Here is an 18,865-nt window from a genome sequence, read left to right as displayed (position 1 = left end):
CTACATTAATTATTTCGTAAAGGCCTGTTTCTTATTTGCTCTGTGAAGTTTGCCCTTTTTTAAAGTGGGAAGTAGTTTCTAGTTAATAGTTTCCAATATAATTAGAATTTGCTCCATGTAAACACTCCTTTCTTACTGGCGTGATCATGACATTGAAGTTCATTGTAAGAGCCTTACTGTAAATACAATCTTTGCATATTTTTCTTCTACATGATTTTCTCTAATAATTGACACTATGCCAAAATATTAAGTTTAACTTGTATTGAAACCGAAACATCTCTCTGCTTCGGTCTGTACTGCTCTGGGAAGAACCAGAACGATCAGAGAGGAACAGTGCCACCTAGTGATGATTCATTCTCTCACACAACTATACAAATATGGTAAAGAAAAGCCACTGAGCTATGAGATTAATATATCTGGCAACATCAATATATTATCATATTCGTATAAAACGTTGCTTTAAAACAGAAAATTAGGAATGACAAACAATACAGAAGCTCACTTTCTCAATCACACACTCATACAAATTACAGGTATAAAGTGTGTTAAGTTGTTTCCATCAAGGCACAAGTGTCAGTTCAAGTGTTTTGATATACTCAAGTTATATTTGTACTCCTTGGCAAGTGCTCATTGGCGAAGCTGGTTTTGTAGAAATGTTTGGACAGCGTGTTTGAATGGCAATTTAGAAAAGTGTTTAAAGTCTTTGGCTAGAAGAATTGATCCTGAAAAGCTCCTTTAGGTTTGTTATATGGCAGTTCATGATAAATGTTCCTCAAGTCTCTCAGTGTATAAAAAAAAATTAAAAGCTAGAAAGCGTGAATTTTTTTTCTCTCCAAGAGATCCCGTTTTTAAAAGTACATCCCCTACATCTTCACACTGACCTCCAACCTCAATACAGCAAGAACCATTTCCTCCAGAGGTGAAACGGCAGTTGTGATTGGTCGATGTTGACTGATTATTGTTGTTAGATATCCGAGTCTGGACAGTCTTCCTCAGTGCTGAGGAAGGGCGGACTTGTGTCTGTGGTGCCGTATGAATGGTGAATGCTGCATTCATCAGATTCAGATGATGCATCTGGGTTCAAAACTTTGGGAAGATACACCTAAAAAGGAAAGAGAGAGAGATTTTGGTAATCTCAAAATCTATCAGGATTTTAAAAAAAATGTATGTAATATAAACATGTGAAACTTGCCGATGCAGATGAGCTCTGTGAACCTCTATCTGCGTCTTCATCTTCCTCCTTAACCTGAATTATAGACAATTACATTTATGCATTTAGCAGACGCTTTTATCCAAAGTTACTTAAAATAGAGGACCAAAAGCAATATTTCACAGAGCCAACAATATTTGAAATATACAATGTCAGGTTTATAAGAAAGCAAGATTAGGGGACAAGCTGAGCAGAGGAGAAATGTGTGTGTGTGAATGCATTAGTTTAAGGTTATGGGGTGGTTAAACTATAACCATTATATTATGGTTAAATTACAACAATGCACTGTAAATTTTGATAAAACTTTGACACAGAACAAAGCAGCTTACGTTGTAGTTGTGCGGACTGAGGTATTTGAAGTGTCCAAAGCAGGTGTAACTTAAACAGATAAAGATGGTGACACAGAGAACCACTAAAGTGAACATTGACGTAGCTGCCTTGAAGCCTGTGGAGACACAAAATCAACATATCTCCACTATGTGACTCACATATATGAATACAACTGTCTGAGAAACACTGATTTAATTAGCCAGTTAGTGGACGTTACCTGTTCTGAGCACAGAGAAGAAATAAAGCCACATCAGGCATATGATTGGTGCAGCCAGCGCTTGATTGACAGCTCCCAGGTGAACTTGCCGATCGAGGCGGGCAGGCAGGTAAGCGAAGTACAGGTTGTGTTTGTCCACCAGGTGTTTCAGCAGCAGGTACAGCAAACCTGCACACACGGCCTGTGTGTTAATGTGATGTTACATACACTAATACTGTGTGTAAGGCCTTGAGGAAAGAAATCAGACCGAAGGGAACGATGACAGGACAGGTGATGCTGTATGCCATGATGACTGTGAACACACACAGAGTCCATCCGTACATCGCTCCGTACTGAAACTCATACGCCTGATTCTACACAGAGAAACAAAGAACCAGAGACAAGAGATTACAAGTGTATCAGCAACACATTTTAGTAAATTCTATTCAAATCAGACTTATTTTCAACCTGATGTCTATATAGCATGATAGAAATGTCAATGCTTAATTAAAATGAAAGTATAATAAATAAAAAAAATCTTTTCAAATCTTTTTTATGCCATGTTGGTAAAAACATAGCAAGTTCTGAAGCAAAAATTCCAAATCCTTTTTGAAAGATCAAAAGCCACAGACCTGTTTAACATATTTCCTCTCAAGAGCCGAATGTGCGAGTGCCAGACGCACAATGTAGAGCAGTAACCCTGGCAACCGCAGCAGCTCCATGCCAGAGCCTACCAGAGCCGCCGCGATCACGTAATTTACAAAGAACGCCCCCTGATCAGGTAAAAACACACACCTGAGACACACAGAGAAAAGAAGATGGAGAGTCACTGATATATTTAGGTGCATGTCACAAAATTATTCTGAATAAATCATTCTGATTTGAGCAAATAAATCACCAGGATAAATACACAAGATACTCACTCAAACCTCAGCTTCCCCTCAGACTGCTTATCAAACAACCAGCGGAAAAACACGTCTAGACTGAGAGGAAAGAGAGCACATCTGTATCTGTATATATGCTCACTTTGGGAACATTTTAGAACCACTGTGCTCTAATCAAAAATACATTAATTTATGGTTTTAAATTATCACAGGTGGGTGGGTTTCCAAGGACCAAGTTAACAATGTTAACGACGTTAACGTAACCCACAATATGGCAGCACAATTTGGGGGGAAAAAATCTAATTGTGATTTTTTTTTTTTTTATCAATTATGAAAAATAAACAAACATGCAAATAAATAAATTAATTAATTAAAAAAAAAATTGTGATTGCAATTTAAAATGTGATTTTTTTTCAAATCTCCAGGTTTTCTGTGATTGTTTGTAGGGCTGCATATTTTGGCCAAAAATGTTGTGAATATATCTCTATATAATAATAATAGTAGTAGTAGTAACAACAACAACAATAATAATAATAATAACATATTAAAACAAAATAATAAATACTATTGTAATATTTTATTGTGAAATAAAAAAAATTATATATTAATTATAATAATAACATTAAAACAAAATAAAAAATAAAAAATACAACATACTACTAATGTAATATTTGACTGTAAAACAAACATTTGTATCTAATAATAACAATAATAATAATAAAAACATTGAAACAAAAATAATAAATGCTTCTATTGTAATATTTTACTGTGAAATAAAAAAATTGCATCTAATAATAATAACAATAATCATCATCATCATCAGCTCATACCTGGTGAGGCCCAGTGAGGGCAAAATCAACACCATGAAGATCAGGAAGATGTAGAGCTTGTACATCATGCTCATATTTTCGCTGGACCTTCACACACACAGATAGATGAGTATTATTAATGAGCTTGTTTGTGTGCGAGTGCGTGTATTTGAGTTTGATGGTCTACCTGGTCCAGTGGGCCTCTCCCAGTGTAGAGTAATACACTATGGTGGGCAACAGGGCCGAGAAGGTCCACAGCAGAATAGTGGGGAAGAACTGACTGATAACAGCACTCTGCAAACACACAACACACTGTCTTCACACCACTGCACTTCATGTGCTCACATCATTACACATGTTCAGTCACATACGTTCAGATAGTGAATGGGCTTGGTGACATTAAATTTGTCCATGGTGGTGATGATGATGGAGGGCGTTGTGAGGAAGAAGAGGAGGACAAAGAGTGCTACATTTAGCAGCAAAAAGCGTAGCCACCAACGCCACCCACGTATTGACAAATTCTCCCTGAAAAAGATGAAGAGAAGGTGAGAGGTTAATATTGTGAATATTGTTATAATCTTCTCTATAAACTCTAAATATAACAGATTCCATTCCAACAAGGTATAATGGTACATACCAGTAGATATTATATGGGTGAGGAGCGTAATTCACTTTCCATTTGTTCACCCTAAGTTCTGCGCTCTTAGAGGACGGCTGAGGCTCCCGGCCACACCCACACCTGATTCCCCCGCCAATTTCTTCTCCAGCCACACCCCTTGCCCCGCCTCCACACTCCAGAGCGTTGAAATCTTTCAGAATACTGTGAGGAAAGACAAACGACACCGAGTGCAATGGTCAGGTTCCAGAATTAATAATTCCTTTCATTTTCTCCATAAGGAAATACATTTTTAACTAACTTCTAAACCTAAAAAAATCCAGACTAAGAAACAAGTTTTTCTTTGACTTATCACAACAGATTTCACCTTAGATTCTAGTAAAAACAATGTGGCTTATAAGGCAGTATAATTCTGCATAATTTTTATACATAGGCAGTTGAGTCTGAGCGTGAATCACTTACTAAGTGGCCATGTACTCATTTTGCAGAGAGACAAATGCCATGCCCAGAGGATGCAGTTCTTCACTCTGCTTCAGTTTATCTTCTTCCTCACGCAGAGCAGCCTCCTGTGAGCTGTAGAACTCTATAGCATCAACCTACAAATAAACACACACGTTATTTAGACGCCCAAAGCTTGAAAAGTCAAAGGCCATTGCTAACGGTGGTAGTACTTACCTCTTCACAGCCCTTACAGCAGCAGCAGCAGCAGCAGCACAGGTGGCTGCATGGGCGCGGGTTGATGACCTCACGACGTCCCTGGCGCTGGAGTATCTTATTGTAATGTTGCAGGTTTTTTTCTGCCCGTTTTCTGTTACAAAATATTACAATAAAAATAACTTATGACACGTCATATTTTTTTTATTAAAATAATTTTTTTAATTAAAAATGTTACTTGAAAAAAAAAAAAATTAACTGAAATAAAATATTTAAACTTTTTTTTTTTCCAGCTATTTAGTTTAACTTGATGCACTGTCCTAACATAACTAAGACAAATCTTAAAAAGTAATAAATACTAAACATATTAAAAAAAAATAATAATAATAATAATAACAATAAAAATGACAAAAACACATAACAGAATTATTAAAACTAAAAAAAAAAAAATTTAATGGAAAACATACAAATAAAAAAAATTCTTAATAAAGACTGTAATAGTATTTCAATAATACTGGATCATATAGGTCTGTGAGAGTATGTCTATAAGATCTATGGACAACTTCAAATAATATCGGGTCAAATTGGCTTTCTTACCTGTTTCTGTTTAGGTCAATCAGTTTGGCAACATCATAACACAAGTTAACATCAGTCACTTGACAGCTAGGGTACGCCTCCCTGCAAACAATTATACAGCCAAGACACATTAAAACCTTTAAAGGTGACATATCATGAAAATCTGACTTTTCCAGGTTTTAAGTGTTATAATCAGGTCCCCAGTGCATCTACCAACCAGGGAAACGTGAAAAAGATTAACCCAGTAACTTTGTTTTGGTAAGCCTTTTTCTGCAAGCATCTGAGAAAACGAGCGCGTCTGATTTTGCTCCCTTGGTGACGTGGCAAAGGGATCTCATTATAATATTACCGCCCCTTAATCTGTAAGTTTACACAGTGCCGTTATCGTGTTTCCGCAAGTGACAACGGTGTACTACTTCTAATGCCATGCCGAAAGTTTGAACATGCTAACTGTTCTGTCTTTGGCTGCACAGACGAGCACAGAACACTATTTAGAGTCCCAGCCTCAGAGGAGACAAGAAAGCAGTGAATTTATTGATTTATTTACTGTATATTGCTGCTGCCACACAGATCTAAAATAAACATGTGATTTATTTCCCAGCTGTTTACCTTCACAGACATAACCAACTGTTTTTGTAACTCGTGTGTTTTTAACGTAAACTTGTGTGTGAATAAGAACTTTGTTTAGTACTCACATGCGGTGACAGCCGCTTTCTGTCCGTGTGCTTCGGATGTGTGCACTCAAAAAACCGTATATAAGAAGTTTAAACTCATATGGTTTAAAACGCATGATTTCAGCGTGATAAACATAATAATCAGAACCAAAATAGATGTTGTTTAGCAGGTACGAGCTGTAATGGCGCAGCTCTATTCTGGAAAAGGGGGCGGAGTATGATCTGTGGAGTATTTTGAGCTGATATTTCACAGACACATTCTGGGGACACCAGAGACTTATATTACATATTGTAAAAAGGGGCATAATATGTCTCCTTTAAAGTAAAATATGTCATCATTTCTGTATTAGAGGCAGAAAGGCAGAAATGCAAAAATAATTTGTTTCTGAACACATCTCCCATCTATCTTCCTTTGCTCATAAAAACAAGTAGTCCTGGAATTAAAACAGATTTCAGTTCCATTTGGGACCAAAATTACACCTCATAATTATCCAAATTAAGCATAATGGCTATTATTTAAGTATAATCTTTATCTGTAATGTTAATCAGTTTCTGTGAATGACACGTAAATATATGCTGCCCAATAAGTCTTTGAGATCCCACTGTCCCACCCACACACTGTAAGCTGAGATCATGCCCTGCATGCTGAATGAACAAATAACATGGAGATGGGAAGGAAAAGCTGTCTGGATATATGGCTAAAAATAAAGTGAACAGAATGAAGTTTTGGAAAATCATTCCCACTTACATGAAGTGAGTTTTTATACTCTCATTACTGGCTGCAGTGGGTACAGGCCTCACAAACAGGGTGTTTCTGGCCTATGGAAAAATAAACTAGGGTCAGATCATGTATGTGTGAGAGAGAGAGAAAGAAACGGCAGGACGGCTTACTATCTCTCTTTTGGTTCCCTTCATTTTAGAGGTGTGTCGTCTCAGCAGGGCCACCGTGATCATGAGATACAGAACTGCAAATACTGTGTGCAGCCAAAGCAGAGCATCACTGCAAAGACATCATATAAAATACAGTTAAAATGGACACACACTGATACATTCAGACATTTGTGCATAGATACTGACTGTACTTACCCCTTCTTAAGATTCCCTATGGTGGTTCTCCCGAAACTGTAGGGATCATTGCCTGGAACACAGAAATGACTCAGACTTTTTCCCCATCAGCAGACTCTGAAGTCTAAGAAAAGAAACTTGAAAATATTTCATATGGTGACATCATGTGAGATTATAAACCACTACCGCCCTTCCAAAATCTAGGCATCATAGGCCTAAACACAATGCCTCTTACAAGCAAAATTTTGCCATCTAAAAAGATTATTTTGTCCAAAATAAATAAATAAATACATATTAAAAAAGAAAAAGTATATTATTATATTATAACTACTTTTAATATATATATTAATTACCTTGTATTAAATAAGGAAAGATCAAAATCTCCAAAACTCTGTCATGATTACATTTCATATTTCAAATCATCAAGAAAATCTGACAATAACAGTATCACCAATCAAATCATGTTTAAAAAATATTTTTTCAAGTTTGTTCATGAATGTCTTCATATCAAAGTCACATCAACAAAATATTATACATTAATTATATTATACTACATCATATTATGTTATCAGAAATTAATAAGTATATATTCAATAAATATTCAAACAATTATGCTGTATTATATATACACTTCCATTCAAAAGTTTGGGATCAGTAAGATTTTTTATGTTTTTAAAGAAGTCTCTTATTTATAAGTCTCATTTTCATTTCAAAAAGGCTCGCCACATTTCATTCATGTTTCTATGTCAGTGTCTCTGGTATTATTCAAGTCTCTGCTTTAGAGAAACAGTAAACAGTGAGGCAGCTCACTAGTTTATAACCAAGCTACTGTATGAATGATTCTTGAGACCGCATTGAACTTTCCAGTGTGCATGTGTGTGTATGTGTGTGTGTTAGATACCCAGCAGGTCGCCGGATAGATTGACCGGTAGGATGATGGTGACGGACAACACACAGATGATCAAGAGCAGGATGACCAGGTGCTTCTGAAATGACAGATAATGTACTGCATCCACCCCACATTTCTCCTGGACCGAAGTCTCACTGCACACACACACACAAACCACACACACATCAGACAGTTTCACATCTTAGTTCATATTAGGACTTTCCCATGCAAACTTCCCTATTTGAGCTTAGAAAAAAGTAACAATATTAACAGGTAAAAGCTGTCGAGTTGTAAACATGTAAAATGAATATGTAGCACCAAAACAGCACTTACTCCATATTGACGATAAAGTTGATCCAGGAGCAGCAACCCTACAGGAAATGAGGAAGATGTTGAAGATGTCATGAATGATGTCATAATGAGGATGACGATGAGGTCAGAACTCACCTTCTCATATTCGGGCTCCTCAACGGACATGGATGACGTCATTCTACTGTAACGCCGTTTAGTAGCATGTCTGAACCTGCAGCAACAAAAGACAGCACTCTTCATCTCACCATCCTCACCGTTTTCATCTTCTCTATTTAAAATGATTTTTTCCAAATTCAAAATATGATAAAAATATACAAATATTACAAAAAATAATTATAAATAAATATTATAAAAATAAATATATATATAAAAATAAATAAAATATACATTTTATATTTTTAAATAATAATTTGGCTAGTTTAACGCTGCAATTTTTATGCAATTTTTTGACTCACTAAAGACAATTTACAATAAATTATAACACTGTATGTTTCCATAGTGACTACTACGGTTTTCATCTCACATACCCTTCAGTCTCTGCGACAAGAGCGAGTCTCCCATGATCCCACAGTTTCCTTCTGATCAGAGTGAAGACTATTAGCAGCACCTGCAAGAAGATACACAGCACCGTACCAACCAATCAGATCACGCAACTCGAGCAGTTCAAGCCAATCGGATCCCAACTAATTGCTGAACTCACCACAAAGAGTGAGAAGTCGATCAGCAGAACGATGGGCACTCCTCCGAAATTCACCCCCTTCAGCACGGTGCTCTGTGTGGCACTGAAACAGCTGCTGTTGTCCACATGGGCTGTGCCATTATTCACCGACACGGAGAGGCGCTCCCACCACGCGGAGGCCATCTGGAGGACAAACAGATACAAACTGCACAATTTTACTTTTGCTGCTCGTGAAAAGATCTGCTTGACTATTGTTTTTGTTTGTTCGTTCATCTTTATTTATCCATGGAAATCAATTAAGAATTATTTTCTTATTTACAATGACAGCCTTTCAGGAGAAGAACATGATCCTGCACATGCCTACACACACATTACATTCACATCACATCACATAAAATTTAATAAAAAATTAAATAAAATAAAATAATTAAATAATAATAAATAAATAAAACAAAATAATGAAAACAAATAAAATAATAACAATAAATTAAATTAAAATAATAATAAATATATTAAAATTAAAATATAATAAAACAATAAAAACACAACAAAATAAAATAAAATGATATAAAAATTGAGTAAATACAGCTACCTAAAACAATTACAGAAGTTGTTCAAAGCACTCATTACCAATGAAAAAAAAAAAAGATTAAGGATGATAAAAGATAAAAGTAAAAGATGAAACAGAAATATATGCATCAATTTTCAGCAATTTCTCTAAACTATTCCAGTTGGTAGGCACAGCAAAATTAAAAGCTTCTAGAAACATTTAGAAGAATACTTTATAGGCCTAGTGTGACAACGTTACAGGTTGGTATTGAAAATATGTTTAAGATTAGCTGGTGTTAGTCCTCAAAAATTAGCTGGTGTTAGCCATATTTGATTCAAAGCATGAATCTTCAGCGGTGTGAATGGCATATCAGTGCAAGGATGTGAAATGTCACATGCACTTCAGTTCAAACTCTAGAGGGAGTCGTTTATAACTTTATTGCAAACAAAACACAATTACACAATAGTATAGATCACATGAATGTGTTGCATCAGCACAAAAAAAGTTTTGGGGATTTATGAACATGATAGTGCCTTAAAATGCTTTATTACTTAAGATCCTAGATGATAGATTACTGGTGACTGTATTGATGTTAAATGTTTGAACATTATGCTTGCATTAGATATAATCCATGGTACCAAATGCTATAAGAATGTGTTATTAAAGTAAGGATCAAAATATAGCCACTAGCTCACTAAGTCATAATCTTTCCCACTCCTCCCACTGTGCCTTTGGGTGGTGGGGTCTCCCATAGATCCTCTATTGCTTTCAGATTTGTTTTTTTGTTTAGTTTTTTGGGTCAGGTGACTCATGACATCTTTCTTACTTCCCATGGTACCAAATGCTATAAGAATGTGTTATTAAAGTAAGGATCAAAATATAGCCACTAGCTCACTAAGTCATAATCTTTCCCACTCCTCCCACTGTGCCTTTGGGTGGTGGGGTCTCCCATAGATCCTCTATTGCTTTCAGATGATTTGTTTTTTTGTTTAGTTTTTTGGGTCAGGTGACTCATGACATCTTTCTTACTTTGTCTTTTGATGCATTACAAAATATCAAAAAATAAATAAATAAAAAACATCAAGACATATTTACTTGAGAAGAAAAAACTACCAAAATTAAGCGAGTTTGCATTAAAAAATAAAAATATCTGTCAGTGGGATAAGAACAATAATCCTGCATTTCCTTTTAATTGTTTTTTCTTACCCCAATGACAGATATTTTCTCGTTGTAATCATAAACTCACTTAATTATGATACGTTTATCAGAAAATAAGACTGACATATCTTAAGAAACTGTGTTTCTCAGTTAGATGAATATTGATTTAAGAATGTTTAGATACTTGGACTGAAAAATACGATAAAATTATTAAGTAAAAATATCATGTTTTGTAGACTGTTTCTGCTCTATGAACTCCCACAGTATGTGTCAAATGAAAAACATTCAAGACACTCACCAGTGAGAAATTCTTGGTTTGCAATGTGTCTGAACAGACTGTGAAATCACATATATGTGAGTGCAGAACATATTTCAGCACAGCTTTTATTTAGAAACATCTCAGTAATTTCACCTATTGTAAGGATGGTCGCAAAAACACTTTCTCGTTCTACTTCAGATTCATGATCCTGTCATAATGCATTAGATGACTTACATGATACTCTACTGCCTGTCCTGTTATCCCAGTTTAAGCAACATTTTGCGTGACTGAAAACAACTTCTTCTTAATTATGTGGAAACTTATTATTGCCAAACTGACAGCTGGACCAGAACTGCCACAACTGTCGGTGGTTGAGAATAAAGCCAAAAACGGGTAGCTAAACGGTTAACTAGCAGCTAAACGAAATGTCGTTAGACCCATGACAGTATGTAAACACAGCTCATCATGAACACACGACTAAACAAACACTAAACTGACACATACATCGACACGCTGCCAGTGACGTCATGACGATTCTGTATAACGGCTATTTCGTTATAAACCGAGACATTGAGTGGCGCTTTCTCGAGATTTATAAATAAAACATGTTATGAAACAAAAGCATACCTCGGTGGAATTTTTCCGCTTCTGGACTGTGCAGAACCTGTCGAGCTGTCCGCTGAGAGTAAACTAACTCAACTTTACACTGACTCACATCCGCACATGCGCAGATACACCGATCTCCGCCCAATGTACCAACACACACACATTTGTTTAAATTAATTATTATTGTATATAACATATATATAAAAAGGTCCGAAATGACTTGGGGAATACAGAAAATAATAAGAATAAATGATTTTAAATCAAGAAAGTAAAGAATAAAAAAATAAAATCAAACATAAATAATGTAGCTATAAACAAAAAGTATGTTTTCCTTTCTCAAGCATAATGACTAGGCTGTATACCGGCCATTGCATTCTCTAATATGCTGTTCATTCAGTCAATTTAATTTTTCAAACAACCATGGCGTTGAGACTAAATAGAGTGGAATTACAAAATGTTTAAAAAAGTAGGCTAATATAGGCCCATAAAGAACAGGCAAAAGCACGCACATCGATCTCAACTGGGTGCTCGACTAAGAAACAAGTGGATTTTTTTTAAATGTAAAGTCGGCAACACTAAAGCTCCAAAAGTATTAAAAAAATGTATTTTATAAAAACTCGCATAGCGTATGTGACGTTTCGAGCACGCAGGCTCTTCATCAGACAAATGAACAACACTGATGTACCAATCATTATAGGCCTACCGCCAGGTGTTCAAAGGTCACATGACCGTACAATATTATCATGATAATAATAATAATACCTAATAATAATACCAAAACAATGACATATCAACCAAGGAGAAAAACCAAGAAAAAAATAAATAAATGAACAAACAACAAAACAAAACATATAAAGCTATGCAAAATACAAAATATAAAAATACAATTCTCAATGTATTATTCAATAACATTAATTGATGCCTGCCTACGTACATAAATACAATCAATAACCACAAAGCGTTTATTATATATAAATAGATATCTTATGTTTAAAGAAATGGACGAATATCAAAGTATGCTGTAATATAAGCCCATAGCCATAGGCGGAGCGTGTGTAAGGCTGTAAGGCCACGGGGACTTAGGGCAAAAATGCCACTAAATTGGACAAAAATGCCCCTGCATAAACAAATTAAATTTATTACGTCTGTTGCTAAAAAAGTGAATATGAATAGACAGTGTCGATTGCGGCATTAAATTAAGATCTGCTCATGTTGCACCGTATTTCATTTTAGGCGTATTTACAGTGTTTTACCAATTACACACAATTATGTTGAGCTTAGGAATGCAATGGCCAATCAGAGGCGTTCAGATGAGTCATCGTTCAAACCCATTTCATTTCACAGTGTATACAGCTTCAGTGATTATAACGATAGTTTTGTTTTTTGAGAGTGCTTAAACTCGCCATAGATCAATATGATAATGTCACTTTGTTTGAATAACTGTGGAAAGGAAACGTTATATAATTATCAATTTCTAACGTTTTTATTAAATTGTAATCACGTTAAATACAAATTCAGTCCCATTAAACACTTTTTTAGCCTACATGACACCCATGTCTGGTTCTTGCCTAAAAAGACGGGTTTATGGTGTTTAATACATTTGGCTGCTTTTAGTCTACCCTGGAGTTGGTTCACCCTCCGCTGCCCATAGCTATAAAGATAAATAATTTTTCGAAGTAAACTAAATAAAAACTAAATAAAAAATTATTGGAGTCTGTTTTACAAGAAAATACTAGTTTCAGTCTTTCAACCTCAAAATTTCACATTTATGTCAGCGTATTGCTATCTTTGTAGCCTAATTATTTAATAATTTACTAGCAATTTCTGAATATTTTTCTGAAAATTGTTTATACCTCAAATTATTTAGGCTACACTCTAAAAAGTGAATTTTTAAAACGTATATTAGGCTAGAGTAGTTTTTATGTGTTTTGTGTTTGTATTTGATAGATGTATCAATGTGTGCATTTCTTTGTAATCATTTATGAAGAGTCTGATTAAAAATTACCCTGTACATTTTTATTTCTTTATCCATTTAGTTGTAAAAAAAAAAAATATTAGAATAGGTTTACAGGAAAACACTATTTCAGTCTACTCTAATTCAACGTAGTCTATCTGTGTAATTATTTATGAAATTTAGCAATTACAGTAAATTATTTTCAGTGCATAAAGGTGGCAATAAACAATGAATTGGTGCAAAGCAACATGCAATAAGCTATGTGCAATGCAAGGTAAATGTATTATTTATCCAACCATGTTATTAGATTGCTTTCATGTGTCGAAAATAGGCAAAAATGTCCAAACAGCGTCTGATTTAATTGGTGCATATTCACATTTGGCTTAAATAGATTACCCCGACCCTGAGGGGGAGGAGAGCGAGATGAAGAGAGTCTGAGCCTTTACAGTGAATCCCATGTGATTGACAGGGCGGCTATATCCGTGCAATATCATCCCGCTCACGTTCTCATTGGCCTCTTCGTGGCCCTCTGCGGCTCCATCTGACGCGCGAATTAACCCCCGCCGCGGCTGGAGAAGGGCGACAGGTTCCCTAATCAGCGGCTGATTGCGGCGCGGCGCTCGGGGAGAGAGCTGCGGTGATTGGGGGTATGTATTAAATATACATTTATTTTACATTTTAATTGTATTATTTTATTTTATTATATCATTTATTCATTATTAAGTCATTAATTTATTATTTTATATATTGTTTTCATTATAGAGTCACATCAAAACTTGTTTGTTCATTAAAAGCTTTATTGTTTTCCCTGAGTTGGACACAGTGCTAAATAATATCAATACATATACATATAATTATATGATTTACATTCTGATAACAAGAACATTAAAGACATTCATGGAAAGCATGTCAACCACAAACATTATACAACTGCTTTTTTTGTTAAACGGGATTTCACTGACAAGAGAATTTAGCATAATTAAAAACAATTTTGAAAAAATGGAGATCAATATTATTGATTACTCATAAATGTGGGGTTGATGTAAAAACATTTTTATTGCTTAAATTCGGAACACTTGAGGTTCTCCTGAACTCTGGATGGTTGTTCTTAATCCGTATGATGAGCTTTTGGGAGCCGCTTACAGTCTGTTTTTGCTGGTTTTCCTCATTCATCTCCACTGGAGATCCAGAGGTCACTGAGGATCCGTATAAGGAATCTGCAGACACACTGACCTCATGGGGCAGATTTTCTATGGACAGGTGAAATGAGGAAAGAGTGCCTGTTGGGTAGGGATTTGAGAGTGACCCGTTTAATAAGTTCTCGATTGCAGAGTCAATAGTAAATGTGCTGTTTGGCCGGTAGAGTCCAGCTCTTCGCCGATCCACTCGTGAACTTCTATGGAAGCGTCTGGTGAACTCCCGAACGCTTCTTTTGAATTCCTCTCTAGTGTTGTGCTCACTTTTAAATAGGATTATGTAATATTTAGGCATGAAGTGGCAGATGAGAATCCCATATGCGGAGAAGAGCATCACCACCATCTGAACGTCAGATTTGTACCTGACCACATCAACCATGTTCACATAGATTGGGTTCGAACAAAACCCAACTGATAATACAGATCAGCATGCTGATGCTGATGCACTTTTCTTCATAGCACTCGGGAAGCTTCCGTCCTAGGAAGGCGAATCCAAAGCACACTAGAGCCAGAAGGCCGATGAAGGACCTGATCGCTGAGCTCTGCGTAGTCAAGATACTGGCATGAGTGGCAAATGAACAGTCAAGCAGACGAGCACACACAGCCTCGTTTAGATGTTGCGCATGGTTATAGGCTACTGTAAACACGCGAAATAGAGCGTGGAGCATTAATCTTACTTCTGTCTGTGCTGTGTGCGTTACAATTACTACTCAGACTGGAGATTATTCTAGAGAAACTTGTATTTAAACAATGGTCGAATTGTAATAGAGCGGTAACCATTGGCCAGTTTTGCGCAGTGTTTACAACTCTTCCATGAACGTTTCTGCATTCACTTTGTGTGTGTTTTTTTAACCTTTGTGTGTGTGTGTGTGTGTTTACGATTGCTTAAACAGAAAGTGTGATTTTTGCCTAAAATATAAAAAAAGAGCAATAAAAACTAAATTCCAAACAAAATAAAATGCACAAATAAATGGATTTATTTTTTCCAAAAAAGTTGTTTGTTTTACCGCAGATGATGCTCTGGATAATCACACAAACGCCAATGATCCAGTAGAGCAGGAAGAGTTTTCTCATGACCCGTTTGACAGCGGATTCATTCTGGAAGGCCAGCAGAACCTTAAAGTACCTGACAAGGATGCTTTTTTTTTTATTTGATTGCAGTGGGGGTTCTTTGGACATTCATCTGTATCTGGAGAAGAATGAAAAGTTACATCTGTTAAATACCCTTCCATTATACTGCTGCTGAATCTTAATGATTGAGTTTACTCTAAAAGGAAACGTCTGTCATCATTTACTCACCCTCATGTCATTCAAAACCAAACGCTTTCAGTTCTCCTTTGACTTCTACTGTATTTTTTGGCCACACAATGTAAATCAATGGGAACCGAAAGTGTTTGGTTACCACACTCATCAAAATATCTTCTTTCGTGTTCCACAAAAGAAAGAAATAAACAGGTTTGGAATGAAATGAGGGTCAGTAAATGTTTGGAATGATATGAGGGTCAGTAAATGTTTGGAATGAAATGAGGGTCAGTAAATGTTTGGAATGATATGATGGACCTCACAGCCAGCCCTGCTAAACACTGAACCAGGGTATATAGCTTTCTTCAGGGTTTCTCTTATTTCTTTGGTGGTTCTGCTTTTGCTTAACCCTCCTCTGAGGAAGTGCTGCAGCATGGTGTTGTTTGGATGTGAATCAGGGTTTAGATCTAGTAGATTATCTAAGTACCTTACGAAGTCCCTGAAACAAGGGTCATTCCAAGAATTTTCCCCACTTCATTCAGGGGCCGGTTGTTTAGCACTTCGACTGATGTAGCCCAACGATCACTGGAAACGTCCAGATGCGTTGGGAGTGAGTTTCTCGAACAAACACGACGTGGTGAGGTTTGGCAAACGACACAATGACTTGAACTTTTGAGGTGCTCTCGATTTGTTTGATAGCTTCATTAAGTCTGCAATCTAAGCTTTCATCGTTGAGAAGATCAGGCAGCACAACACAGTACGACACAAATATTTGTTTAGAACTGGCAGGCGCCTCAAGTCGGTCTGCAACGTAGCGCCCGTTATCTCCGTCTGTGGTTATTATGCCAATCCAGGTCCAGTTGTGGTGCCTCAAAATTTTGGTGATTGCTTGAGCCTGGTCAACAGAAGATAACCACCATTATTGAATGGAATGTTATTCATTATTGAAAAACGTTGACTCAGTGTAAGAAGAAAATTGTAAGAAGAACATTATTGAAAAACGTTGACAGTGTAACATAACTGACCTTATGACATTGGTTACTCAACCAAGCACATTGCTTTTTAAGGGCGAGAAATTTATTTTGGAATTACTTCAAATAGTTTATCACAGCACAGAATTCAGAATGCACAAACTTGGAAGACTAGAAAATTGTGAAATTGCAAAATGAATTAAGTTCAACATCATAAAGAAGTCCAATCGAACTCTTCCCATTTTTGGGAACAGTACAAATGAAACTCCATTAACGTTAAAGGCACAATATGTACGATTTTTTTATTAAAATATCCAAAAACCACTAGAACAGTGTTATATATTTTGCTGACTTACTTTCATACTTACATAATCCCAAACGTTTCGAAGAATGTTTAAATCCAGAGAAATAAGCAATTTTAACTAGTGACACGGACCGTGTCTATAGTGTCATTGTGTCGCCTGCCAATGACATCATACACCCTCGAATTCCGGTTTTGTTTTTTATAAAACATGGAAACACCAAAGACGCTTTAATGTTATGCATTTTATTAGACAGGTGACGACCGCACAGAGTAGCATTATAACAGAACTTTCAAACGTATCTAGTATGATAAAACAGCGCTGCTTTACCCCACATACGCACGACCGGAAGGAGTGGAAGCGGTCGACTGTGGCATAATAAAAGCTCCGCTGCTTTCGAGTCGTGTGTCACGCTCGTTCAGCGGCCTCGTTTCGCTTCGACGGCTTTCAGCCTCACCCTGCTTCATTCTACTGCGTTAATAAATCATTAGCTCATCCATGAACATGATTTCTGCCCGAGTCCCGTCGGATTGCATCGGCTGTGGGGATGAAGACCACAACTCCCATGATTCCACACTCAGTCACGGCGCCATCAAACTACGCCTTTGTTTCTTTGTTTATTTTGAATACGTGCCCTCTAGCGGCGAAAATTACATATTGTGCCTTTAATATCAAAATGCATGTCTCATAGCAACACCTTTTTACCATAGTTAAAGGAATTTGCCACAAAAGGAGGTTGTATGTGTCCGACAGTTCAGGATGACGGACAAAATGGCAGATAGCAACAGCACTGCAATTTGATTGGCTACTTGGGCTGTCAGTCATTTATCTGCCAAGTAAATTAAACAAAACATAGTTGTGTCATCTAACCTATGGTGACATCCTAGCACGTGTCCAGGATCTTGTAGCCAAATGTGAGATTATTTAGCATGGAGGACTTTTGTTGATGGCCTCCACTGCTTCAAACATCATCAAGAATTGAACCAACCTGGATACGGTGAACCTGTCAGAGCGAACAAGCGTGCTTATCTCAGCCATTAAGAACAGGGGCTTTCATAGCAATCGATCTCATCCTTTTTGAACAGTCTTAAGAAAGAACAATCAATCAACAATCACTATTCATTATAATATGTTGATTTAATGCTCAGTTATTATCATTTGTTATTTGTGATCAATTACTAATAATAGTTCCTATTATTATCAGTGATGAAAAAATTTTTTGCTGCTTAACATTTTTTTTCATTAGAAATGTCTTTACTGACACTTTTGATCAATTTAGCACATCATTGGTGAATAAAAGTATTAATTTGCATTTTTTTATCATACTTATTGAATAATAGTGCTTCACGGTTTCCATATTAAGCGGAACAACTGTTTTCAACATTGATAATAATAATAAAAATAAATGTTTCTTGAGCAGCAAATCAGCATATTAGAATGATTTCTGAAGGATCATGTGACACTGAAGACTGGAGTAATTATGCTGAAAATTCAGCTTTTTCGATCACTAGAATAAATTACATTTAAAAATGTATACAAATAGAACATTTTTAGAAAACAATTTTTGCTGCTTAACATTTTTTTTCATTAGAAATGTCTTTACTGACACTTTTGATCAATTTAGCACATCATTGGTGAATAAAAGTATTAATTTGCATTTTTTTATCATACTTATTGAATAATAGTGCTTCACGGTTTCCATATTAAGCGGAACAACTGTTTTCAACATTGAT

The 18,865-nt window shown here is 36.1% G+C and overlaps 1 protein-coding gene across 2 annotated transcripts; it reads right to left on the bottom strand.

The window, feature by feature from the left end:
- Nucleotides 1–958: 958 nt before the first annotated feature.
- LOC107726051 (CSC1-like protein 1) lies at nucleotides 959–11,585 on the bottom strand. 2 transcript variants are annotated; one of them, XM_016535526.1, is made up of 23 exons: nucleotides 11,489–11,585; nucleotides 8,916–9,099; nucleotides 8,743–8,822; nucleotides 8,351–8,426; nucleotides 8,237–8,274; nucleotides 7,916–8,058; nucleotides 7,036–7,087; nucleotides 6,841–6,949; nucleotides 6,698–6,768; nucleotides 5,297–5,377; nucleotides 4,721–4,853; nucleotides 4,508–4,641; nucleotides 4,067–4,249; nucleotides 3,801–3,954; nucleotides 3,617–3,723; nucleotides 3,451–3,537; nucleotides 2,660–2,719; nucleotides 2,369–2,531; nucleotides 2,005–2,110; nucleotides 1,758–1,925; nucleotides 1,540–1,655; nucleotides 1,193–1,246; nucleotides 959–1,102 (listed from the first exon to the last, which is right to left on the bottom strand). In XM_016535526.1, exons 2-23 carry the CDS (start codon nucleotides 9,075–9,077, stop codon nucleotides 965–967), a joined length of 2,415 nt encoding a protein of 804 aa, XP_016391012.1. In that variant the 5' UTR covers nucleotides 9,078–9,099; nucleotides 11,489–11,585; the 3' UTR covers nucleotides 959–964. The 2 variants fall into 2 exon arrangements, with proteins under 2 accessions (XP_016391012.1, XP_016391011.1); XM_016535525.1 differs by having other exon boundaries at nucleotides 8,916–9,077.
- Nucleotides 11,586–18,865: the final 7,280 nt, after the last annotated feature.

This window comes from Sinocyclocheilus rhinocerous, unplaced genomic scaffold (genome assembly GCF_001515625.1).
Source record: "Sinocyclocheilus rhinocerous isolate Xijiao unplaced genomic scaffold, SAMN03320098_v1.1 scaffold395, whole genome shotgun sequence".
Classification (NCBI taxonomy): domain Eukaryota; kingdom Metazoa; phylum Chordata; class Actinopteri; order Cypriniformes; family Cyprinidae; genus Sinocyclocheilus; species Sinocyclocheilus rhinocerous.
Note: the sequence above shows the minus strand (reverse complement) of the source record. Positions and strands in the feature narration are given on the sequence as shown.